The 19,472-nt window shown below is 57.8% G+C and overlaps 1 protein-coding gene across 1 annotated transcript in view; it reads left to right on the plus strand.

The window, feature by feature from the left end:
* The window catches only part of RGMA (repulsive guidance molecule BMP co-receptor a), a 44,948-nt gene that overhangs the window by 20,754 nt on the left and 4,722 nt on the right, over positions 1-19,472 (plus strand). The window contains exon 3 of the mRNA XM_082736716.1: positions 13,715-14,229. Within this exon, the coding sequence (XP_082592842.1) occupies positions 13,715-14,229 (515 nt within the window). The remainder of the gene's footprint in view (positions 1-13,714; positions 14,230-19,472) is intronic.

Here is a 19,472-nt window from a genome sequence, read left to right on the forward strand (position 1 = left end):
CTAGAAGCCCATTTCATTTTTGGCTTCAAGGCTGGTAACTAAAACCTGGCAGATAGAACAGATAGCCCCAGCACCGTCATGCCGGCTGGCTCGTGTTTCTTCTAATTTGAGGCCTTGACAGCTGCATTTAGTCAAAATTGCCCACCTTACTGAAATCTGAGCTTCCAGATACACGGGGGGCTCCGAAAACTTGCAGGCGCAAGGAATCTGGGTCAGAACACAAGTTTCTTAAGGGATGAAATGGGTCCTTTTCGCGGCACAAGACGGACAGACTATCCTCTTCTTGGACCCAATGGCAGAGAGGCTGCTCTGGACAGAAGTCGAGAAGCTGTGGGTCTGACGGAGAGCCGGGAGAGCCAGCGGTGGGGGCTGGAGAAAACCCAAAGCCCTGGCAAGTGTAAGGCGTGGAGACCCAGGGGGCCCTGCCTGCAGGGGCCTCTCCCACTGAAGACAGGTGGAATCTGGCTTGAGCAGGCTCAGGAAAGAATAGGTTTGTTCAGCGCTAGTTAGCTTGAACGGCTGCCAGGAGTAAACCCAGAGGAGTGCAAATTAAATTGGACATAGTTATGTGGGGAAAGATGCCTTAACCTCTGCAGACTGAGAGGGCATGTGTCTTTGGAGAGTGTTTACAGGGACTCGCCCAGTGCCTGTGGCCCCCTGGCATGCCTGCTGGGTTCCTGACTCAGTGGCAGCCTTCAGGACCCTCCTCCCAGCATGGCTGGCGGATCCTCAGCCTCCTGATGGGAAGGGTTCTTTGGTAGTCCTCAGGCTGCAAGGCTGTGTGCTTAGACGGTGCTGTGCCCACCGTGGTTGGGGATGGCCTAGCTGTGGGCAGGGACAGGGGTGGGGGACAGATACATAGATGCTTCTTAAACTTCTAAATCACTGTGACTTCATCAAACAGATTGCTAAGAGAACCCCGTCAAAGGGTTGTAGATATGTTGGCCCGTTTCCTATCAACTTCGGGTGGGTGAGTGTGGTCTATACTCGCACAGGAGTTCTTCAAGTCTGGTGTCTGGACCCGCAGCCTCAGCCTCCCGCGGGAGCTGCTGGTTACACACAGACAAGCTCTGGGCCCACGCCGGATGCACCGAAGCCCATACCCCAGGGTGGGACCCCTCAGTCTGTCCCCTGCCGGGCCCTCTAGGGGGTTCTGATATACCCTCCAGTGTGAAGACTGCCCTTCTAAAAATTATTGCCTGTCTTTTCCCCTCGTTCCTTTCCCTTTACTTTTGAACTGTGCCGGTTACAGAAATGTCAGTCCTCAAAGGGAAACTAAGGCCTGTGGAGACCAAGGGCCGTCTGCGGTGTCCAAGGGCATCTGTGTCAATATAGGGATGAGAAAAGTTCTCCCAGAGCCGGTGCTTGGAAATGTGCAAGCAAGTCAATTTGCTTATCACAATTTTGTTCTCCCGGTGGGACCTGGTGTCCCAAAGGGAGAGAATGATGTCTGGTGGCAGGAACCAGAGGACAGCAGAGCCAGCTAGCAGGTCGGTGTGGGACACACAGAGCCTTGGCTCCCAGGAAGGCCGGATGTAAGATCCTGTGGGCGGTTTACCTGTTAGCCCCTGACGGTGAACTGGGAATAAGGAGAGGATTTCCTTCCTTCCTTCCTTCCTTTCTTTCTTTCAAGATTTTATTTATTTATTTGACAGACAGAGATCACAAGTAGGCAGAGAGGCAGGCAGAGAGAGAGGAGGAAGCAGACTCCCGCTGAGCAGAGAGGCCGATGCGGGGCTCGATCCCAGGACCCTGAGATCATGACCTGAGCCGAAGGCAGAGGCTTAACCCACTGAGCCACCCAGGCGCCCCAAGGAGAGGCTTTCTGGTCTTGTGGCTGAAGAAGGGAAACCTGTCTGCAAGGTTCAAGTACTTGTAGCAATCACGGAGAAGTGGGGACAGGTGGTCCATGGGCTCGGCTAAGGACGCTCTGTGCAATGGGCAGGAGGGCGTCCCAGGACCCTATGGGGGTAAGAGGACGAGGTGGAGACCAGTTTTTAGACTGGGGGTCACGTGGTTCCTGCGAAAAATCCCCTCTTCGGTGAAATAGGCAAGGCCCGGCACAGAACTGGGCGGAGAACCCCAACTTTCTGTTTTGACGGAGTGGTTGACTACCATGCTGTTCCCATGCTTGGCTCAATTTAACCCGCAGAAAACCGAAGGCGCGGTTTCTTCTAGAGTGACCCACACATCCTAGCATACCCCGGACTTTTCTAGTTTGAAAGCTGAACGTCTGCTGTCCTTAGAAACCCTCCCAGTCCTGGACACACCAGGGTGGTGGCTCACCTACGATTCCTCCCCTCCTGCCCCCGGGGCCAGTGCCTGGTTTGCGTCTGTTAAACTGCCCAGAACAGCGAAGTGACAAGTGTGACATGGGCCTGTCCCTTCGGTCCAGGTGCTTGGGGCTGGGTCTCCTTCCTACGCCCTGTCCTGTCTGTTCCCATTGGCTCCTCGCTACAACAGCTGGCCAGCCTTAGGACCCACCCCTCCGGCCCCCCGACCCCTGTGCACACCCCCAGATGAGTTGTTCTAAAAGCCCTGCTCGGGAACTTGTGCCTCCTTGTAGCATCCAAAAGGGAGGACCCTCTGACTTCTGCCCCCCCCCCCCTCCGCCCCGAGCTTCTCCCAGGCCTTATTCCCATGGCTTCTGGCAAATCCCCAGGTCCCAGGTCACTCCTGCCCCCCAGACACACAGACACAGTCTGCTAGCACCCCACCACGCCCTCCCGGTGGGCAACCCCCAGGCCCCCCGTGCTCATGCCGCTGCCCATACTGGAATGGAAATGCCCCCTCGATCAAGTTCAGTGGGGTCTCTCGGGGTCCGTGCCATTCCTCCGGTGACCGAGACACCTGTCCTCTTGGCTGCAGACATCTGTGCTTCCTCTCAGCGTCATGGCTTCGTGGGTCTTGGGTTTTTGTCCTCTCCTAAATCACCAGTTCTTTCAGTAAGGGCAGAACGCCATTTTCTGTTTCTTCATACCCTTCTTCTTGCTGCACACCCCAAGTACAACCCATGCGGTCCTGGGAAGGGTGGGGCCCTTGGGTCTTTGGTATTTCTGTTCTATTTTCTCAAGAGACAGAGACCATGGGTTTTCTTTTATCCCCCCAGATACCCCAATCTTTTTTCTAAAATAACTTTTTTTGGTTATAAAAACAACCCTCACTTTAAAATCTAAAAACCGAAAAGGATAAGTAAGTAAATGAAAATAACCCAAATTCCAACCTCGCACAAAGATTACGCACATCCTCCGAGATATAAGAACTTGTGTTATTCTCTCCAAAGTATGATCATCTGAATGGGGAACAATAATTTTTAAACCTCTTTTCATTTATGGAGTGGTCACAAAACACCAGGAGCTCATTAAAGCTCATTAAAGTCAAATGCTTTAAATACAACACCTCCTGAGCTCACCACCCCTTCCTCATGGAATGTCATCACTCCCACTGCCCTGAAGAGGAGACAGAGGGTCAGAGAGGCTGCCTGACATTACAGAGCTAGCTAGTGACAGAGCCAAAGGGAGAACACGGACCCCTACCCTTATCCATATCCCCAATTTTGAGTAAACAAGCCCATTAAGTTTGTTTTGTGGCATCTGAGAGTTTGTGCTATGGATCCTATAAGGCTTTAAGGAAAAATAAGGAACATAATCAGGAGCTATTCGATAGCAGAATGAAGGGAGACCACATTTTCTGCAGACCTGGCATTTTTGCCTCCTCCCAAGAGCCCTCTCTGCTCCCTATCCGTTCCCTCACTTAGTATTTCAAAGAAGAAGATGCCACCCAGCCATAGGTCAGGAAAACGAGTTGGCAGGGCTGTCATTGTGCAGATTTTCCCAAGTCAGATTTATGTCTTTGGGTTTTGCTTATTTATTCATTTCATGCACCATTTCACCCAAGCAGTCGGAATACCTAGACGCCTATTAAAGTGGTCCGTCTGCACCCAGGTCCCCGCAGAAAGGAGCCCATTATTGCTTCCCATGCTGAGGAATGGCCCATGAACACAGGCTCACACATGTGTGTGCCCAGCTGGCGTGCATTTGCCCTCCCACCGCATGAGGAAGGCGGAGGAGGGAGGCCTGCCCGTGGACAGCGGTGAGGGCAAAAAAGCCACTTCAAATGAACTTGGACCTGGAGCGGGCAAGCCGATGAGCACAGGGTTCCTGGAGGCAGAGCCAGGATGGAAAATTATCATTACGAGAGCCAGCCCCTAGACTCAGGAAATGGGGTTATACCTCAAAGCAGGAAGACCAAATTGCACACCTGAAAGCTTCATTTATGTAGGAAAAGTGATGTCTTTGCCCATAACCGCCCTCCTTGTGGAACTCGGGGTAGCTCAATGCTATGCCCTAAGATAAGATGCTCTGGGCATGACATCTCGCTCCCCGCTCAGCCCTTGGCTGGCATGGGCCCCTCTTACCCAGAGGAACTCTAAGCCCACAGGTGCTTTTTTGAATTCCCTGTTTGCCTTTGATCAGGCTCCCCATGACCCCAGCGAAATCTGTGGGGGGAGGGTGTCCCGTCGTGTGCCCTTTTCCTTGGCGTGCTTTCTTGTAGCAACTTGGCCTGTGTGGCTGAGTGGGATGAGGGGGCAGTGCCTCCTGCCTCAGCTCCGTGGGTGGCCGTGGACCTGGGTGTGCTGCTGGAGGTATCTGGTGTCTGACAGGCCGATGGTGACGCCACGATGATCCCGGGCAGGTCCTGCGGGAGAGACCCAGACGGCAGGTTCCAGGCATCTCTGAACTCAAGGAGACTCCAGGACATTGTCCAGGCCTGAGTGTGCCCCATCCTGGCAGCAGATCCGTTCGCTGCCCTGTCCTTGAGTCCCTGCTGAAGGGACAGAAGAGAGTGCTGGCAGCTGTTGGCTGCCAAAGCGAGAGTCCCATGCTGGATGCAGGCAGGCCGCCCCCCCCCCCTTGGTGCTGCTCCGCACCTCCTTCAGGACCCATCACAGCTTGATGAGAGGGGAGCCTCCGTGCCTCCGCGGCCCAGAGTGAGCGGGGACAGGACCAGGTCTCTGGCTTTGTGGGTGACATTTTCACAGAGGCCCGGTCAGCCCTGTTTTTTCAAGCCATTCTGTGCAGGCTCTGTCTGCTTGACCCCAAAGAAAGCCACCACCTCCTAAAAATAGTATTCTGATCATGCCGCGCACTTCCTGAACATTTTCCTGGGGCTCCCCACAATCAACCTCATCAGAGTCTGAAATCAGGCTGGGGCGGCAGGGTCCAGGCAGGAGAACAGAACCACAGTAGGGTACTTCCACGGAGGGACCTGAGTCTAGCTGATTGCTGGGTGCTTGTGGGAGCGCCTTGGGAAAGGCCACGAGGGCCCACAGAGGCACGCACGCTGCAGGAAGCATCTTGGTCCCCCTGGGGTGTGGGGGACCAAGGCAAGAGGAATTGGGAGCAGGTCGCTGAGGAGGGTGGGGTGATACCAGCGCCCCCTTGTGGTGGAATATAACGGAGCTGGGGGACCCCTGGCCCCCCACACTGCTGAGGAAAGCGCTTTGGAGCTCCGTGACGTTTGCTACCAGCAACCAACCAGTATTTCGGCTCCAGCCAACCTCCGCTGTTCCCGAGGCCAATGTACCTCCTAGACCTCTGTCCCAAGTCACCTGCCAAATCCCACTTTCCCTTCCAGACCGGGCTGAAATGCTTTTCCCCGGGGACCCTCTCCTGCCTCCATCCTAACGTCTTTACTGTGACTCAGGAGTCACGTGAAACGTGTTTACTCTGCCTTCTAAAAGTTTGGGAGCTGCTTGCCCCTGAGCAGAGAAACCCACAGACTTGCCTCGAACAGGCTGAAGCACCTGGTAGGGTCCAGAACTTGCAGCAAGTAAATGAATCTGGGCAGTTGCTGTGCTACAACAACCCCCAACACACACACACACCCCTACTCCCACCCGACCCCCCACGCCTTGCCCCAAGTCGGACAAAACTGACCGGATCATGGGGCTTGTATTCCAAACGAGACTTACCCCTTTAAGAGGAGGCAGGTTTATCCCCCTCTCCCGGCTCACCCCACCCCTCCCACACAGCCACTGAAACCCGATCTAATCCCTTCGCACGCGGGTAATTTATTGGTCTATTGGGCTTTTCTTGGTGGCAAATTGCATTGTCTTTATTCCTGGGTTCTGGCCGTGGAGCGGCTCGCCGCATTCCTGAGACTCGTTTCTCAGGGCGATCCTTCACACCCCCTCCGCGCACAGTGAAATAAGTTTTATTGGACTTCTTTGTTATGCAAACAGGGCAGTAATAATCGGGCTATTATTCCGAAAGATTGGGCTTGATTAACAGTTCAAAGGAGGTCTCTGAAAGCAGCGAATGCCGCCCCGGTGCGTAAATATTTTCCTCCTGCCCGGGTGGGTATGGCGGGGCCCCGAGCTCCCTGCCCCCAGCTTGCTGTTTCCAAGGGGCTCTGGGTCACTATTGAAAGGGAAGGAATTAAGTCAGGCCGGCAGTGGGGCTCTCACTCCTCTCGCGGGCACGTCTCAGCCCACAAAGGAGGCAGTCTGGAGCCCACCTCCCCCCAAAAGTGAAATGTTACCTTTGCACATAGAAGCCTCCAGCAGGCCCCCCCCAACCCCCGAGACCTAGCAGAGCCCGGGGTTGGGGGGGGGCTTAAAAAAGGCATCAGATCTGCTAAGATGCTTGGAGTGCGGGGTGGGGAAGATGGGGTAACCCCACAGCTGGGGGGGTCCTCCAGAGGCTGAGAATGGCGACACAAAGTGACCATTAGATAAAGCGATCTTGATGAAGTTGATGGCACAGAGGCAAGGAGTTCTGGCCCCAGTGGCACAAGTCCGGAGGCCCCAGATTCACTCTGCCCAATGACACAGAGGCTGAGATGGAAATGATGCTCAGGAGAGCTGAGTTCCCATCAGATTCTTGATCCCCTGGCTCTGCTCATATGGGCGGTCTTGGATCCAGCCAGAGGTGGCCGGGGAGCCAGAAGGGGGCCGCTTTGCCATCTGGGGGAGCCAGAAGGGGGCCACTTTGCCGTCTGCAGGAATCAGGCAAGGAGGGGGCAGCCGCCGGCTTCTGTCACCCCGAAAGCACCAAGGGCTCCTCGATCTGCAGAGCCCGGTCTCCTCTCCTTCCTTTCTTGGACATTCACATCAGGAAAAGGCCAAGCCTTGCTGCCTGGAATTAAGGTCTCCGCTTTTCTTTCTTTCTTTCTTTCCTTTTTTTAAAGATACGGCACATAAAAATCAGCCCCTCTGGGGTTTCTTTGGCAGGTGACACCACAGCCAAGAGCTTTTTCTTTTGATGCTGGGCCAGGTTACATTCAGATTCCTGACCTGGGGTGGCCTCCAGCCCGTGATGTAGCGGAGTAGACATGGGGAGGCAGGATGACTCTAATGAGGGCTCGAGGGCCCCTCGGCTCTCCCCCTGGGGGGACTGTCCAGCCCTGGCATGCTCAAAGCCCTTCCATGAGACCCCCAGGAAATGATGGCTCATGCATGACCACTTCAGGCAGACCCAGGAGGGCTGCATTGCCACCTGGAGAAAAGGCAGGGGTGGGGCGAGGCGCCCTCAAGTCTGGTCCCAGCTGGTCCCTGGCCTCTTGCACACCATTCTCCCACCCTGAGCTCTAGCTCCTCTATCTGTGGTGGGAGTCCTTGGCCAGGAACCTTAAACAAGAGCTCACTGTCCATTTGGGGGTGGTCACTGACCTGGGAACCGAGGGTTGCCCCTGGCCCTACATCAGGGACTGGGAGTGGTCAAAGAAAACCCATCTCGGTGTCAGGAATTTTAGGACCTGGATCCTTCTCAGCTGGTGTCCCCAGAAAGGTAGGGCACGCACACTTCGAAAAGCAGAGAAAAGAGCACCCCAAAAACCTGGCGGCTGTGTGAGCCAGGCATGCTTGCGGGCAGCAGATGAAGATGATAATTCTTGCCCGCCAAGTCAGAGTAGCCGTGAGGATCTGGCGTTGGAGCGGTTTGCAGTCTACACGGGCCAGGGAAGATCGGGGCGTCATTATTGTCATCATCATTTCCTTTTTGGAGAAACCTGTGTGTCCTGCAGGTGCGCCCCCACGGCGCTCCCCCACTCGTGTACATGCATGCTGCCCATGTCATGAGCACCCCCCAAAGGGCAGAGTCTCCTCTTCAGTGTCCTTGTGGCCTCTGGGATCGGCCCAGTGTGTGTGGAGGTCCCTAAAGGGAGAGCCACTTGGGGCCTGAGAGCTGTGGTTCGTCTCCTGCTGCAGTCAGAGTATCTGGGACAAGGGGCTGTGTAATGCCACCAGGCCTCAGTCTGCCTGTCTGTTGAATAATCCTAGGGCCGTCATGGGATTAATGGAGATAGCTGTACAATGTGTGGCATACAGTAAGTACTCAGCACACATTAGCTGTGAGGTACATCTAAGTCTCGCCCCCAGATTACCATTTAAACAAACCAAGTTAACACCAAACTGATTTCCGCCGAGCTGCCTTCCCATGTTCTCAGGGTTTGCTTACATCAGCTCCACTGGTCCCTGGAGTACTGATGACGTACTGACGCATCTTCATGGCACAGAGAGCAACACTGAGCTCAGAGATTTGCCCGTAGCCACACAGCACTGAGTTCCAGAGCTGGAATCAGACCACAAGCATCTGCCCTTGGAGTTACATAACTTGAAACCCTCCCCACCAGCACTGCTTCCCAAAGCGAGGTCCCCCGGCTCTCCGAGAACCTCCAGCGTGGGATTGCCCAGTGACAGAACCTGTCACCAGCTGCCTTGTTGAGCCCAAATTCCCCCCGTGCTCTGTCTGGGTGGGAAAATGGCCAGGGCTCTCATTTTTCTTTGTGTCCCAGAACTCAAGGTCTGTTCCTTTACTCATTAACAAGAGCAAAGGCGAGCTTGTTGAAATTGTGCTTCAGGACCCAAAGTTTCTGATTCCGGCATCTCTCAGAAAACCTCTGGGTGGAAGAGGCATTGAGGGGTGTGTCGGACACCTGGGGGGAAGGGTCGGCAGGGCAGTGGGAGAGAAGGCGGGGCCTGCAGCCAGAGGAAAAGAGCTGGGGTGGGGGGAGGTGATGTGTGAAGCCAATGAGAGCTCTCTTCACGCCTCCCCCCAGCCCTCTCCCCGTCAAGTGCTGAGAGAGTCATCGCAGCCCAGGTTACCCCTTGGTGACCACAGGTCCTTTCAAGGAGAGGGGACAATGAAATACGGGGAACCAAGACTACCTGGTCTTCTGGCCCCTGGCCAAGTGAATGTCTCCAGTGATCTGGCTTCTTCAGAGGAGGAGTCAGGAGGCTGGGGAAGGGGAGGAGAGATGGGGCCAGGCTTCTAGTCCCTGAGGCTGAAAGAGAGGCATGGTCGGGTTCCGGTGGCAGCTCTCTAACTCACCCCTCCTTGCTGTGTCCTCCTATGGCCCAGTGTGAGCCCAAGCTCTGGTGTCTCTCTCTTCCTATAAGGATGCTAATCCCATCCTGGGACATCCCTCCAGAACTTGATCACCTCCTAGAGGCCCCGCCCTTCCAAGCACCATCACACTGGGGTTGGGGCTTCAACATAGGAATTGGCGGGGGAGGGGGGGCACATTCAGTCCATAGCATCTTCTCTGGTGAAAGACAGTGAGTGAGGTGGTGGGCAAAGCCATCCCAGAGCCCTTGGGAAGTGTGGTGCCCGGCCAGTCATGGTCCGGGACCAATGTGGGTGGGCGGCAGGGGTGGGTGTTCCGTGCACAGAGCACTCACACTCAGCACACCCAAGTCCAGGTGGAAGAAGGGCAGAGCCCAGCTGGGGCCCTAAGGTGAGGACAAAGGAGAGGTGGGGGAGGGGACACTCTGGTCCACTGCCCTTCCTGTCCCCTCCCTGTCCCGGCCTGTGACTTCTAACTTCTTACCTTTATCCCCCTTGGAGACCTTAGCCAGGGCCCCCGTTTGTTGATCGCCCACACGGTCCCAGGCAGAACAAGTGCCTCTTCTCATTCAACCCTTGGCCACTCTCTAAGTTCATAGATAGGAAACTGAGGCCGAGCCAAGTTCCCACAACTACAGAGAGGGGACAGAGCAGGACTGTGAGCCTGACACTCTCCCTCCAGTGCCCACCACTCCGTGTGGCCAGTGTCGCCTTCACATCTCCCCAGGACTGTCCCTAGTCCTGGGTGACAGCATCGGGAACATTCTTCAGATAGCTGAGAAATGGGACGGGCAGGACTTCAGGGGAGTGAGGGGCTGGAGGAGTTCACCCCTGTGCGGACCCTGCCTGGGGTGGAAGGTCTATCTCTTTGGGGCAAGGGCAGCCCCAGGATGACCTCGGTCGCCCCCTGGGGGTGGTGGGCGGAGCTGCCATCACCACTCTTGGGAGGCTCCAGAGGGGGTGGGGAGCAAGAGAAGGAGCCCCACTGAGTTGAACTGATTGATGAAAGGCCTGTTCTCCAAGGGCAGAGGGCCCGGGGGCGGTGCCCAGGACTGCTCTGGGTTGGCAGCTGCATCCCTGCTGGGCTTGCCCCTTGGGAGAGGGGCCTCCTCCCTTTGCCCCCTCTGCAGCCCCTCCCACCCCAAAGGAAATGCCCCGTGCACACACTCCAGACTGGCCAGGCTCCAGCAGGTTCTAACTTGGCCCTTTTGGGACTGTTGAAAAGAAAACGGCCCAACTCTAAAGAAGTGTGACCTGTGCACCAGCAGCACGGGCCTCCCTGGGGAGCCTGGCTGAAGTGCAGTCTCCAGCCCAGTGAGGCCTGGGGACTCTGCCCAGGCAGCTAGTGTGCACGTTTGAAGTGGACATTTGAAGAGCGCTGCTCTGAACAGAGGATTAAGTGCTGGCAGATCCCCGCTGATGACCCCAGAGCATGGGAGGGACCCACTTTTGTGGCACCTCTGGAGGATTTCAGTCACGAGCCCCAGACATCCTGGAGAGTTCTACCTCAGAGACACTGCTCTGAGCCATTTTCAAGGCAGGGAAGACATCAGACTCTTATCACCACCTGTGGAGTCACCCAGGGGTGGGGATAGAGCCACAAATGGGGGTCAGGAGTGAGACACTTCGCATACCCCACATTGCGTGCAGGCTGGTCCTGCCCAAGGCCCGTTCTCGCCCCCTGCCTTTGAGCCACCCTGCAAAGCAGGCCCTGGGAACTAACTGGTCTACAGCGGGCAAGGCCACAGAGCACCTGGGGACCACAGGCCTCCCAGCTGGTGGGGGAATCCGCAGGAGGGGTCTACAAGGAGAGGCTGAAGGTCACTGGTGGTAAAGTGCACCCTTGAAGGGCCAGCTGGGCTCAGTGGCTGGCAGGGCGGAGTCGATGCTCAATGTGCTAATTGCCAGGGAACTGCCCTGGGCGTGGGCTCTTGGGCCTGAGAGGCCAGATGCAGACCCTGCTGCAGCTCCTTCCCAGAGACCTGGGGCCAGAGAAGCCCGCAGGTGAGCCTGGTTGTGCCCCGCAGGGAGGCGAGCAGGGCCAAGGGGCCTGACCCTGGAGCCACAGGGGGAGCTGGAGACAGAGACCAGCAGCCACAGGGAGAGCTGGAGACAGAGACCGGCCAGAGACAGAGTCTGGTAGCTCCGACGTGGCTCTCTGCTGTCCCCAGTCCGCTTTGGCTGAGACCAACAGAGCTCCTGCTTTGGGGTTGTGCCATCTGGTTGTAAGGGACAGGTGGTGGCCCTTCTCCCCTCCGGGCACGCTGAGCACCAGAGGGGGACCCGAGCCTGGCTACAGGAGGGCTCCCGAGGTTGGTGGGCGGTGTGGGCGCGGCCCAGGTGGCCACCACTCAGCACAGGCTGTGTCCTCTTTAGATCGTATCCTCTGACATCCCGATCTCCATGGTTCTGAGAAAGCAGCATCACAGGTCAGCACATCCTGCACCTGGCACTGGTGAGGCTGCCTGAGGGGACCGTGCGTGGGGGCTGCCAACCACAGGTGGAGAGGTGGTGGCCCCCACAGCCAGTGTCTTTGTACCGTGTTCCTCTGCACGGCAAGCCCTCCACTCACCCTTACCCCCTCTCCTCACCTCACCTTAGCCCTTTTGCAACGTCGGTTGGGCCTTGGGTGTCTTCTCTAGGTTTAGTTAAATATGAAGACGGCAGGGCCAGAGAATCATCTAGCTGCGTTTCAAGGGACCCCTGCCCCAGGAGCATACATCTGTGGGAGGAAGACCACTGGGGGGCAGGGAGGGTGGGGGGTCCCAACGAGTGCCTTTCCCCTGTTCACCCCAAATGCCTCTTCTTGGCAATTACCCCCTCTTATTAACCAAATCCCCTGGAGTCAGCATGGTTCTTCAACTTAAAATAAAGCTGTGAAAACGGAAAAATCTGTAGCTCTCATATCAAATTTGCTTTATTTTTCCTAAGGCACATTTAAGTAAATACGTAACTTCTCAAAAGAAAAAATGTCCACCCAGACTCCACCAGAAACAACCTTGTTTGCCAGCAGTGGTGACAAACACAGGTGAAGTTAGGAGAGGAGCCTGAATTTTAGGACAAGCGCGGGCTCCCCCGTGCCCAGGTGTGTGACCTGGGCTGGTCAGCTTCAGCTCCACACAGGTGTCTGCAGAGGGAACAGATCTCTAAGAGGCCATCCGGAGCAGCTGCTCAGATGTTCCTTAGCCTGCCCTTACCTATTACTGCCCCTGGCTTTATTGGCAACTTGATTTTGGAGGTAAAAAGGCAGCACCAGAGAAGCAAACTGACTTTCCGAGGGTTCACAAGACAGGCTGAGAATGAATGCCCCATCCTCCTGTTGATCACTCCAGTACTGGGCTGCAACTCAGCTGGTATGCCAGTCCCTTTGCTCCTGGAGCCTGTGGAGAGCCTTCCTTTCTGCTACCCGTCTGCATGCCTGGCTGCCGAAGTTACTAGGGACCGTGCAAAAGAATCTGGGAAGCCAGGAAGGCAGGCTCCATGTGTCCAGGTACAAGATTCAGGTGTGTTCAAGGCACAGTTTTCAGGCATAGCCATTTGTAGCTAATTGTCAGGTCTCAAAGATTGTGGGTGACTTAAAAAAAAAAAATACAAATTAAGGCAGATCCAAGGTGATGGCTCTCAGTTGCTTCCCAGCATACTCTCCTGAGCAGGACAGAGGAGGGAGGGAAGGAGAGATGGCGACCAAGAGGGAAGCCGGCCGTGCTCGGCAGACAAGGAGACAGGACCCAGGCATCCCCCTGTGACCAAAGCTCCTTGAGGAATCATACTAGCCAGCTGTCACTGACCTGCTCTAGTCAGGGCTTCTCTTGGTCCTTTACTACGCTGACCAACCCCACAAAGCCTATACTACTATGCCTCATTTTCTAGGTAATCTAATGAGGCACAGAGAAGTCTAGGGATTTGGATAAGGTCACACAGCAGAGCCCAGAACACACAGTGGGGCTTAATTCCCAGCCGCATTTCTGTTGAGGTTGGCAAAATGCTTGGGGGTAGCTGTGACAATGTTAGCAGACCTCAGAGGCCCAAGAGTGGCTTGTCGGCTCCCACAGCCGGGCTGCCCAGAAACCCTGACCCCTCCGCTTTACCGGCTGGGGACTGTGGGAGGAGCCTGCATGGCCCTTGCAGCAGGTGGCTGGCGCATGCCTGGCCCCTTGGGGTCACCCCAGGCGGAAGGAAGGCAGGTTGGGCACCGCACGTCCACCTGCAGGCACTATTTACTATCCGGGCGCGAAAGTGACGCAGGGGTGGGGCCGTCCGGGTGGAGATGCTCTCGGGCGACGTGCCAGCGGCGCTGGTCCCCAGGGGCGAGGAGACCGGAGCCCGCCGGCTGGCCTTGACGGGGTGTCCCTTCCTTTCCCCCACAGCCACGTCCCCGTGCAAGATCCTCAAGTGCAACTCCGAGTTCTGGAGCGCCACCGCCGGCAGCCACTCCCCGGCTTCGGACGACGCCCCCGAGTTCTGCGCGGCGCTGCGCACCTACGCCCTGTGCACGCGGCGCACAGCCCGCACCTGCCGGGGCGACCTGGCCTACCACTCGGCCGTCCATGGCATAGAGGACCTCATGAGCCAGTACAACTGCTCCAAGGATGGCCCCACGTCGCAGCCGCGCCTGCGCACCCTCCCGCCTCCGGGCGACAGCCAGGAGCGCTCCGACAGCCCCGAGGTCTGCCACTACGAGAAGAGCTTCCACAAGCACTCGGCGGCCCCCAACTACACGCACTGCGGCCTCTTCGGGGACCCGCACCTCAGGACTTTCACAGACCGCTTCCAGACCTGCAAAGTGCAGGGCGCCTGGCCGCTCATCGACAATAATTACCTGAACGTGCAGGTCACCAACACACCTGTGCTGCCCGGCTCGGCAGCCACCGCCACCAGCAAGGTAAGGGCGAGGCTGAGGCTCGCGCGGCCCTGCTGTCCCCAGCGCCCAGACCCAGACACCGCCTGCAACCCCTCCCCCTCCGTGTTCTTATTTCCAGCCAATGGGCTGGTAATTTACAAAGGAATGTTCTAGATGGTCTTTGTCAGGAGACAAACCCGCCGGGAACCACCTCTTCACATTGTGGGGAGCATGAGCATTCTCAGACTGCGGGTGCTGCCCACTGGGGGTTTGTGAAATCCCTTTTCCCGGGTCAGAACCCAGCGGTCACTTTTTTTTTTTTTTTTTTTTTTTTTTAATTGGGCAGCACAGGAAGGCGGGCCCAACCAGACACCGCTAGGAAAGGCAGGTTGCCCATGTGTCGCACCTGGGAAGGGTACATGCCTCAGGAAGCTTAGTTCTGGTTGTGTGTGTGCCCGTGTGTGTGCTTGGGCACCTGGGCCAGTGCCGGGTCCAGGGGTGAGGGGGATTTCTTACTGGGGTTCTTGTCCACAAATTTTAGAAACACTCGCCAGAGCACTCTGTTTCAAGCTTTGGGAATATTCTTTTCTTGCCCCCAGATTGTGCTTTGTTAGAACTCAGGTATTAAATCCCAGTTAGACAGAATCCTCTTTATAGATGTGTCTCCATCATTGCCCTCGGTGGGGTGCAACTCCGTCCCCCTCCCAGGACACATGAACCCAGGGCCCCGGAGGTGAGGGTGATCCTGTCCGTGGGTTCTCACGTGACTGCATGTTGACAAACTGAACAGATCTTAGAAGATAGTGATTCGAGGCCCCTCTCCCGGCGGGTATGGCACCAGATCTCTGGGTGCGGTCAGGCATGCTCTGTGTGTGTGTGTGTGTGTGTGTGTACACACATGCGTGTTTTTAAAGCCCCCAGTGATTCTGGCCCATGGAGGGGGTCAGGAACCAGGGCTCTAGGATACTGATGGGGTCAGCAGGGCTGCATGGTACCCCCCTGCCCTTCCTTTGCCCCGTGCCTACCCAGAGAGGCTGCAGGCCCAAGGCTGAGCGGCTGTGGTGTCCGGGAACACCCGGAGATGGAACAAGTGAGGATAGAGAAGCAGCTTCCCGAGCATGCCAGGGGCCACCCAGGCAGCTTTTCCCTCCTCCCTCGGGCCAGCCCTGCCTGGCTGGAGCAGCAACCTTGGACACATCCCCAAAGTGGGATGTACCTCTCCACCCCAAATGCACCGGGCTGGGAACGCTGAGCTAGCATTTGACCTGGGCCAGGTGGCTGTGCCGAGGGGCATGTTGCCATTTGCTGTGAGACACAGTCCTCATCCGGAGCCCCAGAGGCCGTGGAGAGCTGGTCATCTTCTGACCCCAGAAGGCCTCTGTCTCTGGCAGGTCTCAGGTCCTGCTCAAGGGCCACAGCCAGAGGCAGCCACAGATGTGGCCCACGGCCCAGGCACTTGGACACCCCCATCTTCTCCCTCCCCTACCTGCTTCCAGGAAAGGCTCCTTTGACCCCCTAACCAGACCTCAGACCTCAGCCATCAAAGGGCGCAGCCTCATGACTAGGGGGCTGGTGGACTCTGAGCGTGCAGGGGATGGGGACCTGTGGGCCGCCTCGGGGCCTGGCCCACCAGAGCCCCTGGGGGGTTCCGGACTGGCAGCGCCTCTGTTTTCCTAGGAAAAGCACGTTGCAAGGCAGCACGTTGGGCAGCGCCCGGCTGGTCCACAAAGGGCGTTTCTGTTCCTTCCTGCCCCCCACGCCCCACAGGAGGACAGCGAGGTGACCTGCAGCCAGGAAAATACCCGCCATCTCCCTCTGCCCTGGTGGCCGCCACATGCCTCCAGAGGGTCTGTTTCTGGGCCCAGCTGCAGGATAAGAAACAAGTGGTTCTTTGCCCCACAGACACCCCAGCAGGCCCTTGGCACCAGGCCATGAAGCCTAGTAGACGGCAGAATCACAGCCAACACTCTCTCCACCCTGGCCGCCCTCCGCAGAATGGGGGGAGAGGGGGTGTTGTTGCATCAGGGACCCAGCCCCTTCCCTGGGGCCCCTCCATCTACCCACCTCCCTCCTTCCCCAGAGCCAACATAAATGAACGCCGGGAGCCTGAGGCTACAGCTTCTAAATCCAGCAGCAGACTGCGGGAGGGGCTCCCGCCTCCCTGTCCCCCCACCCCGGGCCGGGGCACACAGGGGAGTCTGAGGGTATGAGAGCGACGTGGACCTCAGAAGCCCACCCCTCCTAACCCAGGCCGGTGTGAGCACCAGATGTGATGACAGAGCCCAGCGCCGATCTGGGAGGGATGGTGGTTTGTGACCCGCGAGGCTGGGCTGCAACCTCCACTGACGAGGGGGAGGGGGACGGTGACCGTGGGAACAAGAGCCTTTAGGCCACATCCCATCGGGTCCCGCAGGCCGGGGTGATGTGCCCGGGCTTAGAACCCCTGCGTACCTCCCTCAGCTCTTCCCTGGCGTACCCCGGGAGCCCAGCAGTGCTGTCCCCAAACCACCTGGATTAATGATCTAGTGACTTGACTATCTAGTCTGCACCAGGCACCCAGGGATCGGGCAGCAGTGCCCAATCAGGGGTGGGAGCTCCCTCTTCCGATGCCAGCATGGGGGCTCTGGAGAGCATGGGGCACCAGGCCATGGTGCTTGACGGACCCTGCCGCTTTCTGCTGTGACCTCGGTCCGCTCAGTCTTCCCAGCAGGCGCAGAGCCCTGCGGCCTTCTGTTCCCTCCTCACCAGCCAGGAGGGAGCACAAGGCTTGTCCCCCAACCCCCAGCCCCAGAGACCCAGCTGGGACAGGGTCCGCGTGTGTGGCCACGTCAGTGGCAGGCCCCCCACAGGCAGACCGGGTTACACCAGCAGCTGCTTTCCAGTGCCCTCGGCCAGCCCGCACCTGTTCCCGTAGGCCTCTGCGCTCAGGTGCACTGGTTTTGTTCGTTCGTTGATTCCGCAGACCTTTACGAAACATCTCGGAGCCAGCCTCCGTGCCTCATGCTTCTACCACCTGGCCGGTCCCGGGCTGATCGTGGAGGACCAAAGCAGGCCGAGGGGTGCTTGTGGTGGGGGCAGGACGCTCTGCCCTGAGCCCTGTGGAGGGCCTCCTCCAAGTCCTTTGCAGAGCTTGGCTCGGGAGAACAGGAGCGGGAAGCTGGGGAGCGTCAGGGCATGGGAGGGCAGCAGAGCCTGGCAGAGCGTGGGAGGGCCGCCTGGAGCCTCAGTGGCAGCACGAGAAGCCAAGGGGCTGTTATCTCGGAGGGGTATTTGTGCCTACCTCCAGGAGCCCTCTGCCAACCTCTTCTGCCCACTTGAACCTACATGCCCCTGCCCTTCCCTCTGCCCCAGGGCCTTTGGCTCGTTTCCCAGGATCCTGGCATCATCCAGCCCGACCCGACCCTCTGTTCTCATAGGCGATCCAGATGTTTTCCAGCCCAAACTCATGTTTTAGCCGGCTTCCCGCCGCCCTGAGCTCAGACCCCAGCTCCACCGCCCGCCCTCCAGCTGCGCCCAGAGCAGCCCATGGTACAGATGAGAAGACTGAGCCACTGGGAGGAGAGGAACTCTCGCGCCTGCCTTCCCCTACCCCCTCGCCCGTGCTGGTTCTGCCCTGAACGTACCATCTGTCCCACCACCTAACTCAGCCCCCCGGTCCGGCAACGCTCCTGGACTGTGAGCTCCTTGAGGACAAGGCTCTTGGACTTCTCGGCCCCCGTGTGTGGATACGGTCCCTAGCGCCGGGCCTGGTGTGGTGGAGGGGCCTTGGGTGCCCCTGGGAAGGGGGGAGCGGCAGAGGCAGGAGTGGCAGCCGCACCCGTGGCCGAGCTGGCAGCGAGCCGCCTGGCTTTCGACAGGCCCCTTCATGCTGTTACTTGTGGTTGAGTCCCTGGCACTGGTGCCAAGAAGAGTCTAGCAGGCTGTCAGCCTTCCAGGAGCCTGTCTCCACGAGAGATGACGGTTAGAGGGAAACCAGCCTTTCCTGTTCCAGGAGACTGATGGCACTTGGAAACCAGCAGCACACCACCACCCCCCCGCCCCTCTGCTCCCCAGCACACCGGGCAGGGACACCGGAGCCCCTGGTCGCTCACCCCCTCCCCAGTGACAGGACCACCCACTGCCCAGACCACCCTGGCTCTACCTCCCGGCCCCCCACAGGCAGCCTCCGTCCACATTGGGGCGGCCGCCATGGGACGCGGGACGGAATGGAGGTAGAGCTATGAAGTGGCCATTTTTGTCGGCCAGGGATGGTGGGGGAGCGGCAAGTTCCTGGGGTCCGACAAGTAGGGCTCCAAGCGGGATGCAGGGGCCGCGGCCACCTGTGACATCCCACAGCAAATCGGGGTGCCCTGTTTCCTTGGGACCGGGCAGTGGCCTTGCAGGGGGAGGATAGGGAAATCGAGTCTGGTGCCCAAGGGGCGGTGCCCACCCCAGACCTGGACTCTGGCAGGCCCCCCAGCCTCCAGCTTCAGAGCTGCTCCTCGTGTCCCCTGCAGACAGCAGAATGTGCCCCCATCCGTCCTGACCATCCACCGGGCCCCAACAGGCACAGCGCCAGGGGCCCCAAGACTTCCAGGGACCCATGAGAAAGCTTTCATTTGTTTTCACGTCAGAAGGAAAAATCAGCATCATCTAACCTCAACTGTATTCGTCCGGACACGAGTGCAGTCACAAAATGTAATTTTAGTTAGTTTGTTTTTTTTTTTTTAAAGATTTTATTTATTTATTTGGCAGGCAGAGATCACAAGCAGGCAGAGAGGCAGGCAGATAGAGAGGGGGGGAAAGCAGGCTCCCCACTGAGCAGAGAGCACGATGCGGGACTCCATCCCAGGACCCTGGGATCAAGACCTGAGCGGAAAGCAGAGACTTAACTCACTGAGCCACCCAGGCGCCACAGTAATTTCAGTATTTTTGATGGAGAAGGGGGCCCACAGAGGCCCAAGGGTTTGAAGTCCCCATCATTTCCTGACTACAGCCTGGCTCTTGCCCTTAGCTTTCTGAGTATCAGCGTGAGAAGGGGGAGTTTCTCTCTGAGGCTCCAGGCCCCTCATGCACTCCCGGCTGGGTCACCCCTACGCTTCACCAGTGTGAGCAGTGACGAGACAGCCCGACAACTCCAGCCGGGCCCTCGCTACCTTGTGGGATGGCCCAGCCTAGAACTTCAACTCTGCTCCCGAGGCCCCAGACTGAGACTGCTCCCTGCCTGCTTCCCCCTGGGCTGCCTGGCTTGTGGCCCGGCCCCAGATCGCACCTAGGTCCCTGCCTTTCTGAACCCTGGGCCTGAG

This window comes from Mustela nivalis, assembly GCF_964662115.1.
Source record: "Mustela nivalis genome assembly, chromosome: 6".
In the NCBI taxonomy this organism is placed as follows: domain Eukaryota; kingdom Metazoa; phylum Chordata; class Mammalia; order Carnivora; family Mustelidae; genus Mustela; species Mustela nivalis.